This window comes from Anser brachyrhynchus, assembly GCF_964034855.1.
Source record: "Anser brachyrhynchus genome assembly, chromosome: 17".
Taxonomy (NCBI): domain Eukaryota; kingdom Metazoa; phylum Chordata; class Aves; order Anseriformes; family Anatidae; genus Anser; species Anser brachyrhynchus.
In genome coordinates this window covers 9,694,830-9,710,536 of record NC_137710.1, presented here as the reverse complement: position 1 = coordinate 9,710,536, position 15,707 = coordinate 9,694,830, and the positions used below count along the sequence as shown (strand labels likewise).

Sequence of the window (15,707 nt, the reverse complement as noted above, 5' to 3'; positions counted from 1 at the left end):
GGGGACAGCACGGCACGCATCCTGCATGCACCCACGGACCCGCAGCGCCAGGGCTGCCCCGCGCAGCGCCGCCTGCACACCACCGCAGCCACTAAAGCCAGACTGATTTTATTCAAATTGCGAATGTAAAACAGAATAATAATAATAATAATAAAAAAAACAAAACTCACTGGCTTCAAAGCAGAAAGCCCCGGGGGAATCCCTCCCAGGCTTTCCTCTTTCCTCCTTGGCCCTCCCGCACTAGTTTTAAGGCTGTGCTCGGTGCTGACAACACAACGAGGGGAGAGGAGCTCGAGCCCCACGCCCGCTCCCCCAGGGAAAAGTTTTGGCACGAACGCGGAGGGGCCGAGCCCCAGCGCGGGGCAGGGCAAGGCTGCGGCGCGGGTGTTAGTAACGGGTTGGGGTGAAGCTCCGAAAGCTACGGGGTCACCTACGGGGCCGCCTCAGGGAGCGGAACGGGAGGCGGCGGGAGGGCAGGGGGGGAATGTGGAAGAAGGGTTTTGCATCGGAGGTCGCCCCCGGCCGAGGGGATGTGCCAAGGGGCCAAGTCTGAGACGGGGGCTGCGCCTCCTCGCCCCGTCTCTCGCACGCGTCTCAACTGTAAACCACAAGTGGAGGGGGCACCCGGCTCACCCCGGTCCTGTCCCCTGGGTAAGGGAAATTAAGGGCCTGGGCGACTTTGGGTGTTGCCTGCTCAGCACCCCGGGATGAGGGGTACCTGGGGTGGGATGCTGCACCCCGAGCCGCCTGGGAGCCTGGCGCATCCCAAGGGCAGCGCTGGGGCATTGCACCGGCACGGCTCTCAGCAGCCCCAAAAAGAGCTGGTCCCAAGCAGCCAGCAGCTTGAGGGGCTGCAGCTGCTGGCCGCCAGGGCGCTGTGAGGTGCAGAACCAGGGGCCAGGAGGAAGAGGCACCAGGCTCATCCCAACTGGGGAATGGGGCTGGCACATCCCACTGGGACACAAAGCCACCGTGCTCCGGGTGAACACAGCCTGGGGTGCAGGAGGACAGCTTCCCCCGCCTCCACGGCCATGTTCACGCACAACTAATAATTTAAACTGCTCCACAGCTTGTTCCTATAAATAAAGGCTGCCAGGTTGGCGGAGGAGGGGGGACAGGAGGGCCAGGTGGTGATCCTGGCCCGCAGACACGTGCGGGAGACTTGGGCCCTTGGCGGCAGCAGCTCCGGCCTTGGTCATTGCTCTCCAGCTGCAGCCTCGTGGTGGCGGCGGAGGCGCACGGCCACCCCGGCCCGCGCTGCTCAGTCTGTTTTCCACACCTTGTTGAGGAACTTCACCACCTCGTCGTAGATGACAAAGACGATGGCCACGTCGAGGCAGACGCGGCCCAGGCGAGGCACCGTGCCCTTGTAGAACCTGCCGGGGACAGAGAGGGTGGTGGGTGCGGGTGGGAGCCAAGGGGATGCTCCACAAGTGCCCCCATCGCCCTTCTCCTTCCTCCTGCAGCTGGGTTCTGCCTCACCCAGGCCTGTCCCCCAGCTCGGGCTGACCCCGCTCCCACCCATCTCCAGCCCCAATCCCACACCCGCAGGAGGGCTTACGCCAGGGGTCCCTCATATTTCATGATCTGGTAGGCACAGTCCCAGGTGCTCTTGTACTTGTGCGCTTCCAGCCCCTGCGGGGAGGAGAAAGAAGGGTCAGATGCTGGAGTCAGGGCATCCAGGAGGGATTTAGGGGCGATGCAGAGCTGGAGTGAGTCAGGAGGAACTGACTGGTGGGAACAGTGAGCGCAGGGCATCTTTGTGCCGTGGTGCCGTACCTGCATCCTGGTCTTCACCACGTCTAAGGGTGTGTTGCCGAAGACACTCGCAGCTCCTGCGAGGGCTCCGAACACCCCTGTGACGAAGGGGTTGATGACTTTGTTGGGATCATCCCCTGGAGAGGAAGAGAGGTTGAGAGGTGGTGACAAAGCCCAGCTCACGGAGAAGGCCGCCAGGTTTGGCTGCCAGCAGGCAGGTGAGGTGGTGCTTCAGCACCAGGACCCTTCGGCCCCTGACAGCCAGGACGCCCTTCCCCTGTTTTTTATCGTGCCCCATCATGAAAGGCTGAGCTGGGGTGGCACTGCGTGGGTACGGGGACGCATTACCTTTGTACCAGTTCTTGAGGGACGTCATGACGAAGAAGCGGATGGCCTGGTTGGATCCTTGCTTGAGGACGGTCGCGGTTAAGCCCTGGTAGGTCCCCTTCAGCCCTGTGGTGAGGGAAGGTGTTAGTGGGGAGTCCCAGCCTCGTCCCAAACCCATCCACCCCAAGGGGGTCCCATGCAGCTCCGCAGCCTCGGGTAGAGACCAGACCTTCCCGCTGACCTCCTCCAAGCCACGGCTCCCAGCCTCTGCCCGTTCCCACAGCACGGGGGTGACCAGGCCCCCCTGTGACTGCTTCCCCGTGACTCACCCTGTTCCCGAACGATCTCCCTGACGCCGTGGAAGAAGCCGCGGTATTTCGGCTTGGGGGAGCACTGGTCGTGGATAAACTTCACCTGCGGGGAGACGGCGCGTTGGTGTCAGCCGAGGCGAGGAGGACAGGGGCTCCTCTGGGGAGGAGACAGAAGCCAGGGCCCCTGTCTGTCCCCACCTTGATGGTCTCCATGGGGCACACCACCACCACCGCCTCGGCCACGCCGGCGCCCAGCCCGCAGACGAGGCCCCGCGTGCTGTCCAGCCGGCCCTTCTCGTCTCTCATCTGGTTGCTGAGGAACTCGAACATGCCGAACCTGCGGAGAGGCCGCAGTGACAACCCCGGGGGTGCCCACACACCCTGCCAAGGGATGGGGTGATGCTGAGCCCAAAGCCACCCCCGCTTTGCTGCTGTGAAAATGCCACTGAGCACAGCCCGGGGACCCCCCCGTGGCGCAGGGGACACCTACCTCACGGCGGCCTTGGGGATGGATCCGTACACCAGCGAGCTGAGGCCCCGGTACAGCCCCCGGATGCCATGGTCACGGACGGTCTGCTTCACGCAGTCCCCTGGGGCAGAGCACAGCGGTGTCACCGTCACCCAACGCGCCAAGGGCCACCATGCTCGCCCCCCCCAAGACCTGCTCGCTGTCCCCCCAGGAAGCCTCCAGGCCCGCCAGCCTCACCGATGCCCTTGTAGCGGGGCGGGTTGGCCTTCTCGTCCAGCTGCAGCTGCGTCTTCACATACTCGGTGGGGAATGTAATGCAGATCTCGATCCCTCCGGCAAGGCCACCTGGAAGACAGGAGGGGAAATTTGGGCTGCAGCAGTGCCCTGCCGGCCCCGTACCTCATGGACATGGTGACTGTCTGTCCAGGAAGGGCCAGGTTACCAAAAGCACACAGCGAGCGAGCATTTTCCTTTGGAAACCACCATTTTGGTGCTCTGTGAAACTACTGCTCCCTCAACAACTGGCTGCAGCCCGGAGGCGAGGAGGGGCCATTTATAAACCCAACACAGACAAATGGCATCATGCATACTCCATCCAAACCCCTGCTCCTATCGTGAGGCACGGAGCTCGCCCAGGACCTGCTCACGTCCCTCTCCAGCAGCTCAGCACCAGCGGGAGCCCACTTGCAGACAGCGCGGTGCCGGCACAGAGGCACAATTATAATCAACCCCCTCCGGCTGCCCTGCCAGGACCCATGCGGAGGAGGCTGCCACGTGCTGATTACAGGGGCTGAGGATGTCCCTGCTGCACAGCGCTGCCCAAGGCCACGCCAGCACCACGGGCATCGTCACCATCCTGTGTACTCTGAGCTTTGGGAGCAGCAGCACCGACCCCGGGTGTTTGCACAGGCTGAGGGGGTTCAACCCCAGTTTCGCTGCATGCTGGTGCCTGCTCCTGGCAAAACGCTCTTGCATCTTGGCTCCTCCAGCAACACTTCGGCTCCCCAGCATGCAGCCCCGCTGGCATGGCCCTGGTTAATGCCACAGGGTGTCCCCAGTAGGGACTGTCCCCTGGGACAGGAGCAGGGTGAGGCATGCAGTGGGTTATTCTAGTCTGCAGCAAAACGCTCAGCCCCCACGCTGCACAGCAGAGCACGGCTCAACTTATCAGCACTCCAACGTACCCAGCAAGGCGATGCTGATAGAGGACAGCGGCTGCTCCTTGGCTGCAGCAGCGCCCGGGGATGCTGGGAAGCCCAAGCTGGCAGGATGGGAGCTCGGCACCAGCACCAGGAGGGTGCCAAAGTGCAGAGCACATGCTGGTCATGCCGTGCCAGCTCCCAGCGTGGGAGCCAAAGCAGAGCACATTTCCAAAAGCACGGCCCCGCGGTGTCTCAGGCACTGAAGCCAGCAGCTGCCACCTCTGCAGGGCGAAACCTGCGGGGCCAGGGCACCCACAGCCCCCTCTCATCCAGCACAAACACCTCTTATCAGCCCCTGGCATCCCAGCAGGCAACACCCGCAGAGGCACTGAGGGAAACGGCCCCGCTGGGGGCCATTCAAAAGGACTTTCTGAGTGACGCAGGGGGCCAGGAGCATCGTCCCTCACAGGGGATGCGGGGCCAGCCCCAGTACACACAGGGGCCTCTTGTTCTCCTCCTGAGCTCCAGCTCTGTGCAAGCAGCGATACAAGAGCAGCAGCCCCCGGCACACCAAGCACTGCGCCGCTCCCCACCGCTGCCACGCCGCGGCTGCGGACGCTTCACGAGCTGTCAATATTTGCTCCCACTCGTTCCCCTGGCGCCAGCTGCTGCCCTGGCAGCTCCCGGAGCAGGGAAGCGCCTGAAACAAACCACAGCCCAGCGAACAGCAGTGCCCACGGGCAGGGCAGACGAAGCAACTAGAGGCAGGGGAGGGATGCTGCTGGGAGGCCCAGGCACCGCAGAGCCTCTGCAGCACGCCGGCTGTTTTGGGACAGGACACACAGCTCTGGCAGGCCAGGACAGCGTGGGAACTCTAGGGTTTGGGCAGCCTTTTCCGCCTTTCCTCTGCCTGCAGAGTGGCAGAGCAACACGAGCCTGGCAGGCAGGCAAGCCAAGCAGAGGTCCTGCCCTGCTGTCTCAGCTTCGTCTCCCCACACTCTTTTATTCCAGCAGAAACCTTATTCTATGCAAATAAATCACCCCATCCCCTGCAAGCCAGCCCAGCACCGGGTCCTTCCAACACGCCCTCCCTCGCCGGGGGTGCAGAGGGCCCTGCAACCTGTTTACCCGGACTTTAACCAGCCGCTTCAGCTCTTGCAACACTGCGGAGTCAGCACCAACAGCAGCGACCGCTCAGGGGGTGAAAGAGCAAGCAGGCCAGCGAGAGCCAAGGCTCTCAGCCATTAGCAAGATGAGATGGAGAGAGGACAAGGATGTCCTTCAGGGATGCATCGGGGGGGCTCTGCTGGCGCCGGGGCTTGCTCCCCGCCTGCACTGAGCCTGCAGTCGCTGCCAGCATACCCAGACCCGGTGGAAAGGCAAAGGGGGGCACCCACTGTCAAAATCACGCTTGGCATTACTTCCCTGGAATAAATGTAATTCACTTTTTGGATGGGCCAGGACAGTGTTGGGCCACAGCTCCTGGACACTGCCACGGGGACTTGGCAGGAAGGAAAAAAAGGGCTTTTGGGGACAGCAGGAGGGCGCTGCCCTGCGGCTCGGGCACGAGCATGCACAGCTCATGACGACGCCGGGGCCCCTGTGCACCATTAGCAAGCAGCTCCTCGGGGGCTCTGGGGACACCAGCAGCACTGTCACCAGCCTGTCCCACAGGATGGGTGCTGGGGGCAGGAGGACACAGCTAGCTGTGTCCTGGGGCCTTGGGAGAAGACCCCCAGCACTGTCAGACCCCGCAAAGCCCCAGCTGGCATCCTCTGCCCTTTCTGGGAGCGAGGCAGGCACCGGGGGCTGTGGTGATGTGCTTTGCTCCTTGGTGCCTGCACGGCTCTGATGAGAAGTAGGCACCTGGAGAGCAATCCCAGCCTCTCCGTTTTAAGGGCAGTTTCCCATGAAAACACACAAGCACCTGATTTCCATACAAAAAGCTCCTCCTGACTTCAGCTTTCACAAGATCCTTTCAGGATGTTACTCCTGAAGCCCTGGCAGCACAGGGCTGACCCACGCCTGGTGCAGGCGGTGCAGCATGTGGGGAACGGCCAGATTTCAGCCCTGCACAGGCCCTGGTACATCGGGGAAGCCGAGTCCCATGCTCCCCCCACGGGAGGCACAGGTCTACGCCACGAGCTGAGGGTCACGGCCCAGGCCACACACCTGGTGCATGCTGTGCCCACGGCTCCTTCCCTCATGAGGGGACTTTGTGCCCTTCCCCGTGAGCCTGGTTAGACTTCAGAACTGGGATAAAAGAACAACACAAAAAAAAAATCAAAGTCCAGCAGGGCGCTATAGATCAGGAATCGTGACCACAGCCTGGCAGCTCGTTGTGGCTCCCCGCAGCCCTGGCAGCAGCGAAGCCCCCTGCAATGGCCCCGCTGTGCCAGCCCCTCTGCGCCGTCCGATTTACACAACCAGGCTAAACTGGGTGGTGGAGAAACCCTCCGATGTGTGCAGCAGGGAAACTGGTTCAACGGGCTCCACCCTCCGCTGCTGTGAGCCACGTTGTGCAACGGGCCTGGGAAAGCTGGGCCCCGAGAGCCAGGCCCCGAGAGCCAGGCCCCAAAATCTGGGCCCCAAAAACAAGGCCTGGGCCAGCTCCCCCCGAGGCAATGGCTTTGGCTGGGGCACCAAGCACCTTGCAGACCTCACAGTCCACGTTGGGCCACCTCCTCCTGCAGCACACCCCATAAAGCAACACCTCCACATCCTCCCCTTCGGAGCCCCGTCCTCGGGGAAGGCCGAGGCTGGGCTGCTCCGCGGGTCTCAGCAGTGGTGAGAAGAGGCAGGACTGTGCTCACAGCATGGCCGCTTCCTCGAAACCAGGTTACCTGAGGACTACCCATGGTGTTGTTTGAATGGGGAAAGTGTCCTGCAACAGGTCAGCCCTTCTCAGAAAACATCCGTCCGCTGCCCCAGGGGCCGGGGCCCTGGAAGGTCTCCCATCTGATATGGGCAAGGCCAGTGGGGCGCGCTGGGTTTCATCATCTGCATTGGTAAATACACACGTGGGCACTTTCGTCACCATGACAGGCTATGGACAGGCTGGAGAAAGCCTTATAGCCCTGGGGGCACGCACAGCAGCACAAACACGAAGTGCCTCTGTACCCCGTGTCAGCAAACATCCCCACGCCAACAGCGCTGCAGGCAGTCCTGGGGACTGGGATGGGGGAACCTGTCCCCAGTCTCACTGGAGCTGTCTTGTTTCAACAGGCCGGCCTTTCACAACTTGCTCATTCAGCTCAGTTGCTTCTGAATGGGCCAATATTGTAATAAAACATTTTATAGCGCATCTTAAACTCCTCGGCTGTGAGTATAATGACAAAAGCTGTTTCCCCCTGCTGACAGTCACAGCATTATCTGACTTGGCCCCTGGCTCAACCAGCCCTCGCACCATCCCCCTGTGCAGCCCGAGGTCCCAGCTCCATGCTGGTGTCACCAATGCTGTGAGTAGAGGGGTGACAGCAGCACAGGGTAAACGCTGGCTCCCTGCTCCACCACCCCTCTCCAGATGCTACCTTTAAGCGTCCAAAATCTTTCTGAAGACAGGCAGCAGGGAGCTGACATCAGAGCTGGGGGCTGCGGGACGATTCCCCCCACAAGCTCCAGCTGGGCACGGATGATGGAGCACTGCTGGGACCTGGGGACAGTCCCTGCTCCCCAGCTGCCAGCACAGGGGAGCTGTGCTGCACCAGGCACTGGAGCATGGCGAGACAACAGAGACAGCAAAATATCAACTCCTGCTGACAGGGGGGCGACCCAGAGACCCCAGAGGCCAAGCACGGGGTCACCGCTCCCTGCCCGGGCAGGAGCGGGGCCTCACATTGGCATGCACCGCACGAGGCCGCCAGCGACGGGAGACACTGCAACATCCCCGAGCTGTCAGCTCGCGCTGCTGAGTGCCGCTGTGAAGACGGACGGCTCTTTCCCTCCATTTACGTCAGCCCACAGAAAATGGTGCCCTGCAGAACGGCAAGCAGAGCATCGGGCAGACGGATAGCTCGGCGATGCACGCTCCAAAGGCCTGGGCTGAGCCCCAGCTCACACGGAGCTCATTCAGACCACAGCCGCTGAGCACCTCGGGGTGGTTTCGCAGCCCGGGGGCTGGCGGCCTCCTCCCCACCATGGCCTTGGGGCTGCTTGCAGCTCCCGCAGCAGCTGCACGAGCAGAGGAGCTGGGAGCGAGCAGGACCTGGGCAGGATGACTGCTGCCCTCCAGGAGCGCCCTGGTGGACCGAGGACACTTGGGAAGGGGCCTCCTGTAAGGAGCGGCTTTCACACCCAGGCCTGGACTCCTCTTCGGCAGGTATAGCACTTCCTAAGAAAGATTGTATCAAGAGATAAACAAAGAAGAGGAAACTAAAGCTCTAGTTGCTACCTTGCTCTTTACCTGCCCCCAGACTCCCTGCTGAAGGTGCAGCTTTGTGCCCTTCCCTTCCTGCCCGCAGGAGCCCCTCTCCCTCCTGCCCCACTCCAAGGACATGTCGCTGCCATTCCCAGCGGCACTCGACGTTTGCAGCAAACAACAGAGCAGCAGCCGCGACCACTGCCAGCTCCTTCCAAATCAAGCGCCGCGTAGGACAGCATCCAGCAGCGCTGCCTCCCCGGCGAGGCAGGATTACACAGAGGCAGGGACGGCGAGCAGAGGCACCGTGCAGGCAGCGGGCGGCTTCTCCGGGGGAGGGAACAGACCCCAGGCTTCAAAGCCAGCTAAAAACAGAGTCAGTCTGTACTTAACTCTGGGCAGGGCAGGCAAAGCCTTTCATCAGGCAGCCACTGCTAACCAGGAGCAAAGTTCTCACGAGCAGCGCAGGGGTGCGGGGCTTTGCCTGCTACCTGGGGGCTCTGACAAACCTCCTGCAGGCTGGCCTCGAGCACTGCGGTGCCCAAAAAATGAGCTTGGAGAGCTCTGGGTCTGGGTCCTGCCGGCCCTGCAGCCAGCTCTCAGTGAGGGGAACGGCAGCGCCTGGCGCCGCGGGAGGAGCTAGCAGCCCCATGGGCTAAGGCTTTGCTTGGAAGCTGGCAGTGAGGAAAACAAAAGCTTGCTGTGAGGAGGGAGACCTGGCTGGATTCCCTGCTAGCAGCTCACCCAGCAGTGCAGTGCAAGCTGGCCATCTGATCAGCCACAGCCCATGAGAAAGCCATGCCAGCTTCACACCAGATAACAGCCAGCATGTGAGTTAGAAAGAAACACATCATGCCCACTCAGCACAAAGCCTGCACAGTTACCCATCTTTTAACCAAGTTTCAGCATGACAAAGTCACACCAAAGCTGTATGTCACACTTCTGATCCGGTTCCAGGACCCCAGAACAGCTCTGCAATATGGGTTCAGGGCCAGGGGGTGAGGCAGCGGCAGGGATCCGCACCCCTCTCTGACTGCATGTGCTGATGCCCGCAGCACCTCTAAAGCCAAATCCAAGCTGCACCACGCAGGACGGCCAGGCTGCCTTCGTGCGTCCCGGCCATGCGGCGCCAGCAGCGCTCTCAGCAGAGGCGCAGGCGCTGTGGCCGCAGCGAGGTGAACGGCTGCCCTGGCACACAGCAACTGCTTGGACACAGGAGGGCCCATTTGCAAATTAATTTTTAACTTTTTGTTTGTCTGTGGTGACAATGAAGAAGAAGAACTGGCAGCGAGAGCTTCGCTGGCATCCTTTTAGAAGTGCCAGACCCACACTGCTCGGGTCCGGGTGGCACAAGGGAGCAGAAGGACCCATGGCAGAGGGTCTGGGCTGCGCAGGGTGCAGTAGCAGATGTGCACTCAGAGCAGGATACTTAACACAGCCAGTGCAAGGCAGATGAAGCACAGCACAGTTGGAATGGTCTCGCCTGAGCACCTCCAGCTCTCCAAAAAGCAGAGCTCTGGAGGTCACAGGCACGCATCGTGCTGGCAGGGGTCTGGGAATGCCCTCGGGTCAGCGCGGGCACCCCCTGACTGCACCGCACCCCCGAGCAGCCCGGGGCGCAGCGAGTTAACAGCGGCGCTCCAGCACTGCTGTGGTTCTGTAACACAATTAGATACCACAGAGGCAAGGCTGGACTTCTGCCCATTAACCAATTACTCTGATTTGCTGCCTGCAAGGAGAGGACTAGCATCTCAATAGGGCCCTTCTTCCACCTCCGCAGCCTCACGTGGACCCATGAGGGCTCCTCCGAGTGCAGGCATGTGCAGCGTTGTGCTGGGCTGCACAGCCCAGCGCCTGGCCGAGCCCCTGGGCCCCTTGGTTCAGAGCAGAACAGCTTCCAGGCGTCCTGGCCAGGAAGGGAAGGGCAGGCCCGCTGCAGCCTCCTCCAGCGCACACCACTAAGCCACCTACAGCTGATGATCCCCGATTAGGGACCCACACAGGAGCTGTGGAAGCCTCCTGACGCATGGGTCCAGGCAGCAGTAACCCGACACACTGTGCGTGGGCAGCAAGCTGGGAAAGACTGGGGTTTTTGGGTGGGAGCAAGCAGCCTGTCCTTCCCCATCCTAAACTTGGGTTAAAACCTATTTTAAAGGCCTCTAAATAAAAGGTGTAAGAGCAAGGCTGAGCTAACTCTCCACTTCAAGGGGGGTGGTAGTACAGATCCGGAGCCCAAGCAGGCAGCTTGTACCCTCACTGGGATTTTTGCTGGATGAGGCTCCCTTGGCCACGGTTGCACCCCAGTCCTCCAGCCGGGCAGGATGTGACCCGGGGAGGCTCCGGCACCCTTTGCACGCATCCACTTGGGGCAGGGGGCAGCAGGAGGGGAGCGGCCAGGGCTGGGCTCCCGGCACCCAGCCGTGAGGGCAGCCACAGCCTCCCCGGCCAAGCCTCTGCTGGGGGAGGCCAGGGCTCGGCCTCGGCGGGGAGCTGACAGTTGGGCAGAGGAACAAAGGCACGATCGCAGGAGGGGGGGACTCGGCTGGAAAACACAAAAGCGTTACGCCTGCGGATCGGGCGAAGGCTGCGATGGCTCGTTTCAGAGAGAAGGCGCTCGCCTGCGCTCTGGGCACCGTCCCGCAAGAAGACGCCCGGCAGGGGAAGGAGGGAGCCGCGGAGCAGCCCGCAGGCAGCACACCCAGCCTGCCGCCGCCTCGGGCTCCGTCCGGCGCCGGGCTGGGACCGGCCCCAGCGGGAGGCAGCGCCTTGGCTCCCGCCGCGCACCGAGCCCGCCCGGACCCCCGGGGAAGGGCAGGAGAACGGGGATCAGCGCCGGGGGCACCCAGACACCGGGAGGGCGGCTCCGGCGGCGTGCGAGCCCCCGGGGAAGGCGCGGGGGGAGGCTCCCGGGGGCTGCCCCCGGCCCCGCACCTCCGGGCGCTGCCCCGGCCCCGCGGCGGGGCGCGGATGCCCACGCTGGCACCGGCGGCGGCGGGCACGCCCCCGGCCTCTTCCCACCGCCCTTTTTCTTCCACCTGCGGCCACCGGGGACCCCCCCTCGCCCCCTTACCCGCCAGGATGGCCTTGCCGGGGTGCGTGAGCTTGGCCTTGCCGGCGGGGGCGGCGGCGGCCAGGCTGCGGGGCGCGGCGGGGGCGGGCATGGCCGCGCTGCTCCGCGGCTCCTGCGCTGCCCGGCGGCCGGGGCCGGGTTTTAGGGCCTCGCCCGCCGAGGGGGCGGCCCCGGCGGCGTCACATCCTCACGGGGCGGGCCGAGCCGGGCCGAGCCGAGCCAGGGCCGGCCCCGCAGCCCGCGGGTGAGTCACTGGGGTGCAGCCTCGGTCCCCCGCCCGCCGGTGCCGCAGACACCTCCCCCGGGGGAGCGTAGGACGGGGCTGGATGTGAAAAGCAGCCCGAGCTGTAATTGCTGGGGGTTCGCAGCGGTACAAGGTGAACGTGGCCCCTGCTGGCCCCGGGGGGTGCTGCTCTACACCCCGCTTTGCCCCCCCGGCGGGGAGCAGAAGGCCGGGCAGTGACCGCAGGGAACGCCCAGCGCTCGGAGTCGGGAGAGAAACCCAACAGGCTGCTCGTCGGGGTGCTCCAGATAAATCCCCGAAGTGAAAAGCTAAGCCACTCCTAAACAAGCAGCTTGCACGAGTTTGGTTCGGCTGTAGGCCCGGGCAGACAGCCTTCCCCGCTCCGTAGCTGAAAGTTGGGTGTACAGAAGCACCAGGGAGAGGAGCCAGGGCGCTTTCCTTCCCGCCTTGGGTTTTACAGAAAGGTGGGCTGTTGCAGGGAGGCTCCGGAGGCAGGAAAAGTGCACTGTGCTGCTCCACCGAGGGAACATTTTGTGTAAGAAACCTCCCCCGGCCATGCAAAGTGTGAGCTCCTGTTGAGACTTGCTGCCTGTGTGTTTTGTGAAATGAGTTTTGCCTCAGCAAGGCTCCGCAATCAGGTGGCAGGACCCTGGCTGGGCCTCGGGCGAAGGCTAAGGCCACATCTCCTGAGCACTGCGGCCGTGGCCTTGTGGGCAAACCGCCTGCAGAAGGGCCGTTTGGGAAACTGAAGCACCTTTATTCTGCTAGGATTCAGGCATGCACATGAATGCATGCTGGCGCTGCAGAACTCATTCCCAGACGTGGCCAGAGGTGTGTGTGGCCTCAGAACAGCTCCGGCAGTCAGAGGCAAGTCCAGCGGGGCGGCCTTGTGGCGATGGCCGTGATGCAGCCTCTGCCTGGCTGGTCTGTGGGACAGCAGCAGGCAGGCCACTCTCCCATACGCACCTGCAATAGAGGCCACTATGACAGGGGACAGAGGCTGCTCCCTGGGGTACAAACCCCATCCCAGGACACCACTCAGTTCTCCTGGAGAAAGTCACCAGTGGGATACAGCTTTGCTTCCAATTATAACACCTGGTAGCTAGAGATCCCTTTCAGTCTGAAGAATTATCAAGTCTCCTTTGCTTTACAGGAAGGCCCTTAGCTCCAAACTCTAATGCACTTGACTGTTTCCACTGCCACGTGTGCTACTACATTTCAAAACCCCTGTCAGAAAGACCTTTGCACTCTTTCATCAGTACAACCCCTGCGCCTGCCCCACAGCCTTGCCCTCTACGTGAGTACTGACCACCGGCCACCTATGCAGGCACAGAGCTAGGGGAACTTAACAACACCATGAGGCTTCACCACATGCTTAATAGTAAGCAACCTCAACGGGATTCCCAGAGGTGCTTACTTTGCTGAACAGAGAAAGGATTATTCGTATTTAATCACACAGGTTGCAAGCCATCTCAACTTGACCTCCAAGAAGCTGCTAACAACACTCGTCAGCAGAAAGCCTGAAGGAAAAGAGCATCTGATGAAGATAAGCAACCTCTAAAATACTAGAGGCTGCAAAAAGCATGTTTTAAATCCTGTGACTTACATGAAAGTAAAGATTTGACCAGACTCATATGGTCAAGAACATCTCCTAGGAACTGGGTGATCAAAGCATAAAAGAGCAGCTACTATTACAGACAGGGTATTGAGTCCTTTGTTTTACTGCTCTCAATCCAGGAATTTTCACGGAAACAACCACCTGGCAATCTGAACCCATTTCTACTGCTGGTGTCTGGCACTTGTTTCTGCTGCCATAGAAACAGATATGAGAACTGTTAAATACATAGATGGGTGCTATCGTAGTTCATACACCTCACAGCCGTCCTTTCAGGACCCAACAATCAGAATTGAAAATAACTGCTGAAGATGAAAGCAACATTCATAATTTTTTTGAACACACAAACACTGATTGCAGACAGAGCATCCTGGATTCTAAAAAGCACGTAAACAATGACCACACTTGATCAGCTCCAACTTATTCCTCCCTTGCCCTCACTCACCCTCTCCCAAATTATTTATTTATCACTGGCATAACTTGCATGCACACCATGGTTTTAGAGACCATAAGTGACCAATAACTTTATATTAAATGTCCTTGAATCAGAAAATCTATTCACCTCACTGAAAAAACAGCTCTATCATCAGAATTATTACAACTCAAACTACTACAAGTTTTTCCACACATTATTAATTAATTATTATCCACATCGCTTGGGGTCTTACAGTACACTAAGAAACCTTAGCTCCTCTCAGGTTTCCTGACAGAGCAAACAATTCTTTCAGGCGGAACAGATCTTACACATAACAGATTTCAAGGAGAAGCGATCATGTCAGACATTTCTGAGTCAGTGTTTCACCAGCTTTTAGGTATATGCAGAGGGAACCTATGACTGTAAGATCTTCCAAAACAACTTGCATGATTCCCACTTGAGTACACATCCAAAAAGAGCTCCTGTTGATACTCAAGAGTATTTACTGAGATCAACAGGACTGATTATCCAGAGAGCCCAACAGAAATCCCTGTGACATTAACATTTCGAGTGGCCCTGACTCAGCTCAGATGATGAGTGAAACCCATGCAGTGCACAAAGCATTTACAGGTTCTCATTCTGCTACCAGACTATGGTCACACTTCCCTCTCAGCATGATATATTACTGAAAAACTACTTTAGTTGACAAACACTGTTTGCTGTTTACTGTAGATGAGACCATTTTCCCTTCCCACCCAAACATCTCCTAACTTCCTGGCAGGATAACCGGCACTTTGGGAACTTGTGCTCTGCATAATATTGTAGACCTCACTACTGCGGAAAAGAACGTACCAGATGACTTGGCAATTCTTTCCTTTTATAACCATTAGGGGGGAGGAAAAGGAGAAATACATTTTTTTAGACATTTTTTTTTTTTTAAGTCTTAATTATAACCACAGCAGACAGAGAGAAGAAAAAAGATATTTTTCCTTGACTCACTGAACCATGCAGAATGCATGACTGAATAAACTCAAATTTTGACTCAGAATTTTAAAATTCTGACACATAAGAGGAAGACAAGACTTACCCTTCACTGACTGTATTTCAAATTCATATGAACTTAATACTTAAAAGCTGGTGACATTATAGTATCTATTTTAGTTCAGAAGAAAAGTTATCTTTTTTGCTACCTTCCTGAAAGACCTAAAAGTCTCCACACTGAAAGACCTAGACTGAAATATATGCATGCTAACAATTTTGCAGTATTTTATTAGTAAAATGTGAGTCAGGACCTATCATTACCTTTGGAAATATGCCCACAGAAAATACATAGTAATGAAAACCAAGAAAACTATACTAGCAACAAACTCTTTGAAAGCTGAATGCTTGTTGAAGTAGAAGATGTAACAGAATAAAAAGACCCCAAGACCATTAAGCTAGACTGGTACACCTGCAGGTTGCTATAGCAAGTACTAATTCACTCTGCAAACCACAACGTAATTACACACCAGTGTTACAAAGCACTCTTGTGTCGTTAAGCATTTTTCAGCTTTGGGTTCCATTATATTTTATCACAGATTCAAGACGTCCCAGTTTGACCTGGTGGAAACAAATGAGATCAAAGCACTCTTGGTGTATGCTGTAAAACAACAACAAAAAAACATACTCAGGTTGGAAACAGTGACAAGCCAAACCACTTACAACAGAACGCGAAGGACCAAGAAATATGGGAATAAGTTCTACAGTTAATTAATATGCCCTATCACAAAGTTTTATGCATGCTTTCCAAACTGCTTATTATGGAAACCCGGTATATATAGTGCTACTTGTTCTGAGATTTGCAAGTTATATAGCCTCATTTTTTTTCAGTGCAAATTTGATCCACTGGCATGCTGTTTTAATCACACTAAAAGTTTCTCAGTGGCCAGGCAGGTTCTAGCCTGCCAATTAAAATGTCACACATACAAGCATTATCTAACTATGCAGCAGTTTAAGAATC

The 15,707-nt window shown here is 58.5% G+C and overlaps 1 protein-coding gene across 1 annotated transcript; it reads right to left on the bottom strand.

Moving 5' to 3' along the window:
- Positions 1-92: 92 nt before the first annotated feature.
- Positions 93-11,601, bottom strand: SLC25A1 (solute carrier family 25 member 1). Its single transcript, XM_080559883.1, has 9 exons — positions 11,435-11,601; positions 3,103-3,210; positions 2,887-2,986; positions 2,595-2,733; positions 2,415-2,499; positions 2,107-2,211; positions 1,780-1,895; positions 1,562-1,635; positions 93-1,376 (listed from the first exon to the last, which is right to left on the bottom strand). The coding sequence occupies exons 1-9, from the start codon at positions 11,523-11,525 to the stop codon at positions 1,262-1,264; spliced, it is 933 nt and encodes a 310-aa protein (XP_080416009.1). The 5' UTR covers positions 11,526-11,601; the 3' UTR covers positions 93-1,261.
- Positions 11,602-15,707: the final 4,106 nt, after the last annotated feature.

Bases quoted from the DNA above. Each gene is read 5' to 3' on its own strand.
- SLC25A1 (XM_080559883.1), bottom strand. From the start codon at position 11,525: ATGCCCGCCCCCGCCGCGCCCCGCAGCCTGGCCGCCGCCGCCCCCGCC. The intron at 3,211-11,434 runs GTAAGGGGGCGA...CCTGTCTTCCAG, and splicing joins CGGCAAGGCCATCCTGGCGG to GTGGCCTTGCCGGAGGGATC. The intron at 1,636-1,779 runs GTACGGCACCAC...TCCTCCCCGCAG, and splicing joins TGGTGAAGACCAGGATGCAG to GGGCTGGAAGCGCACAAGTA.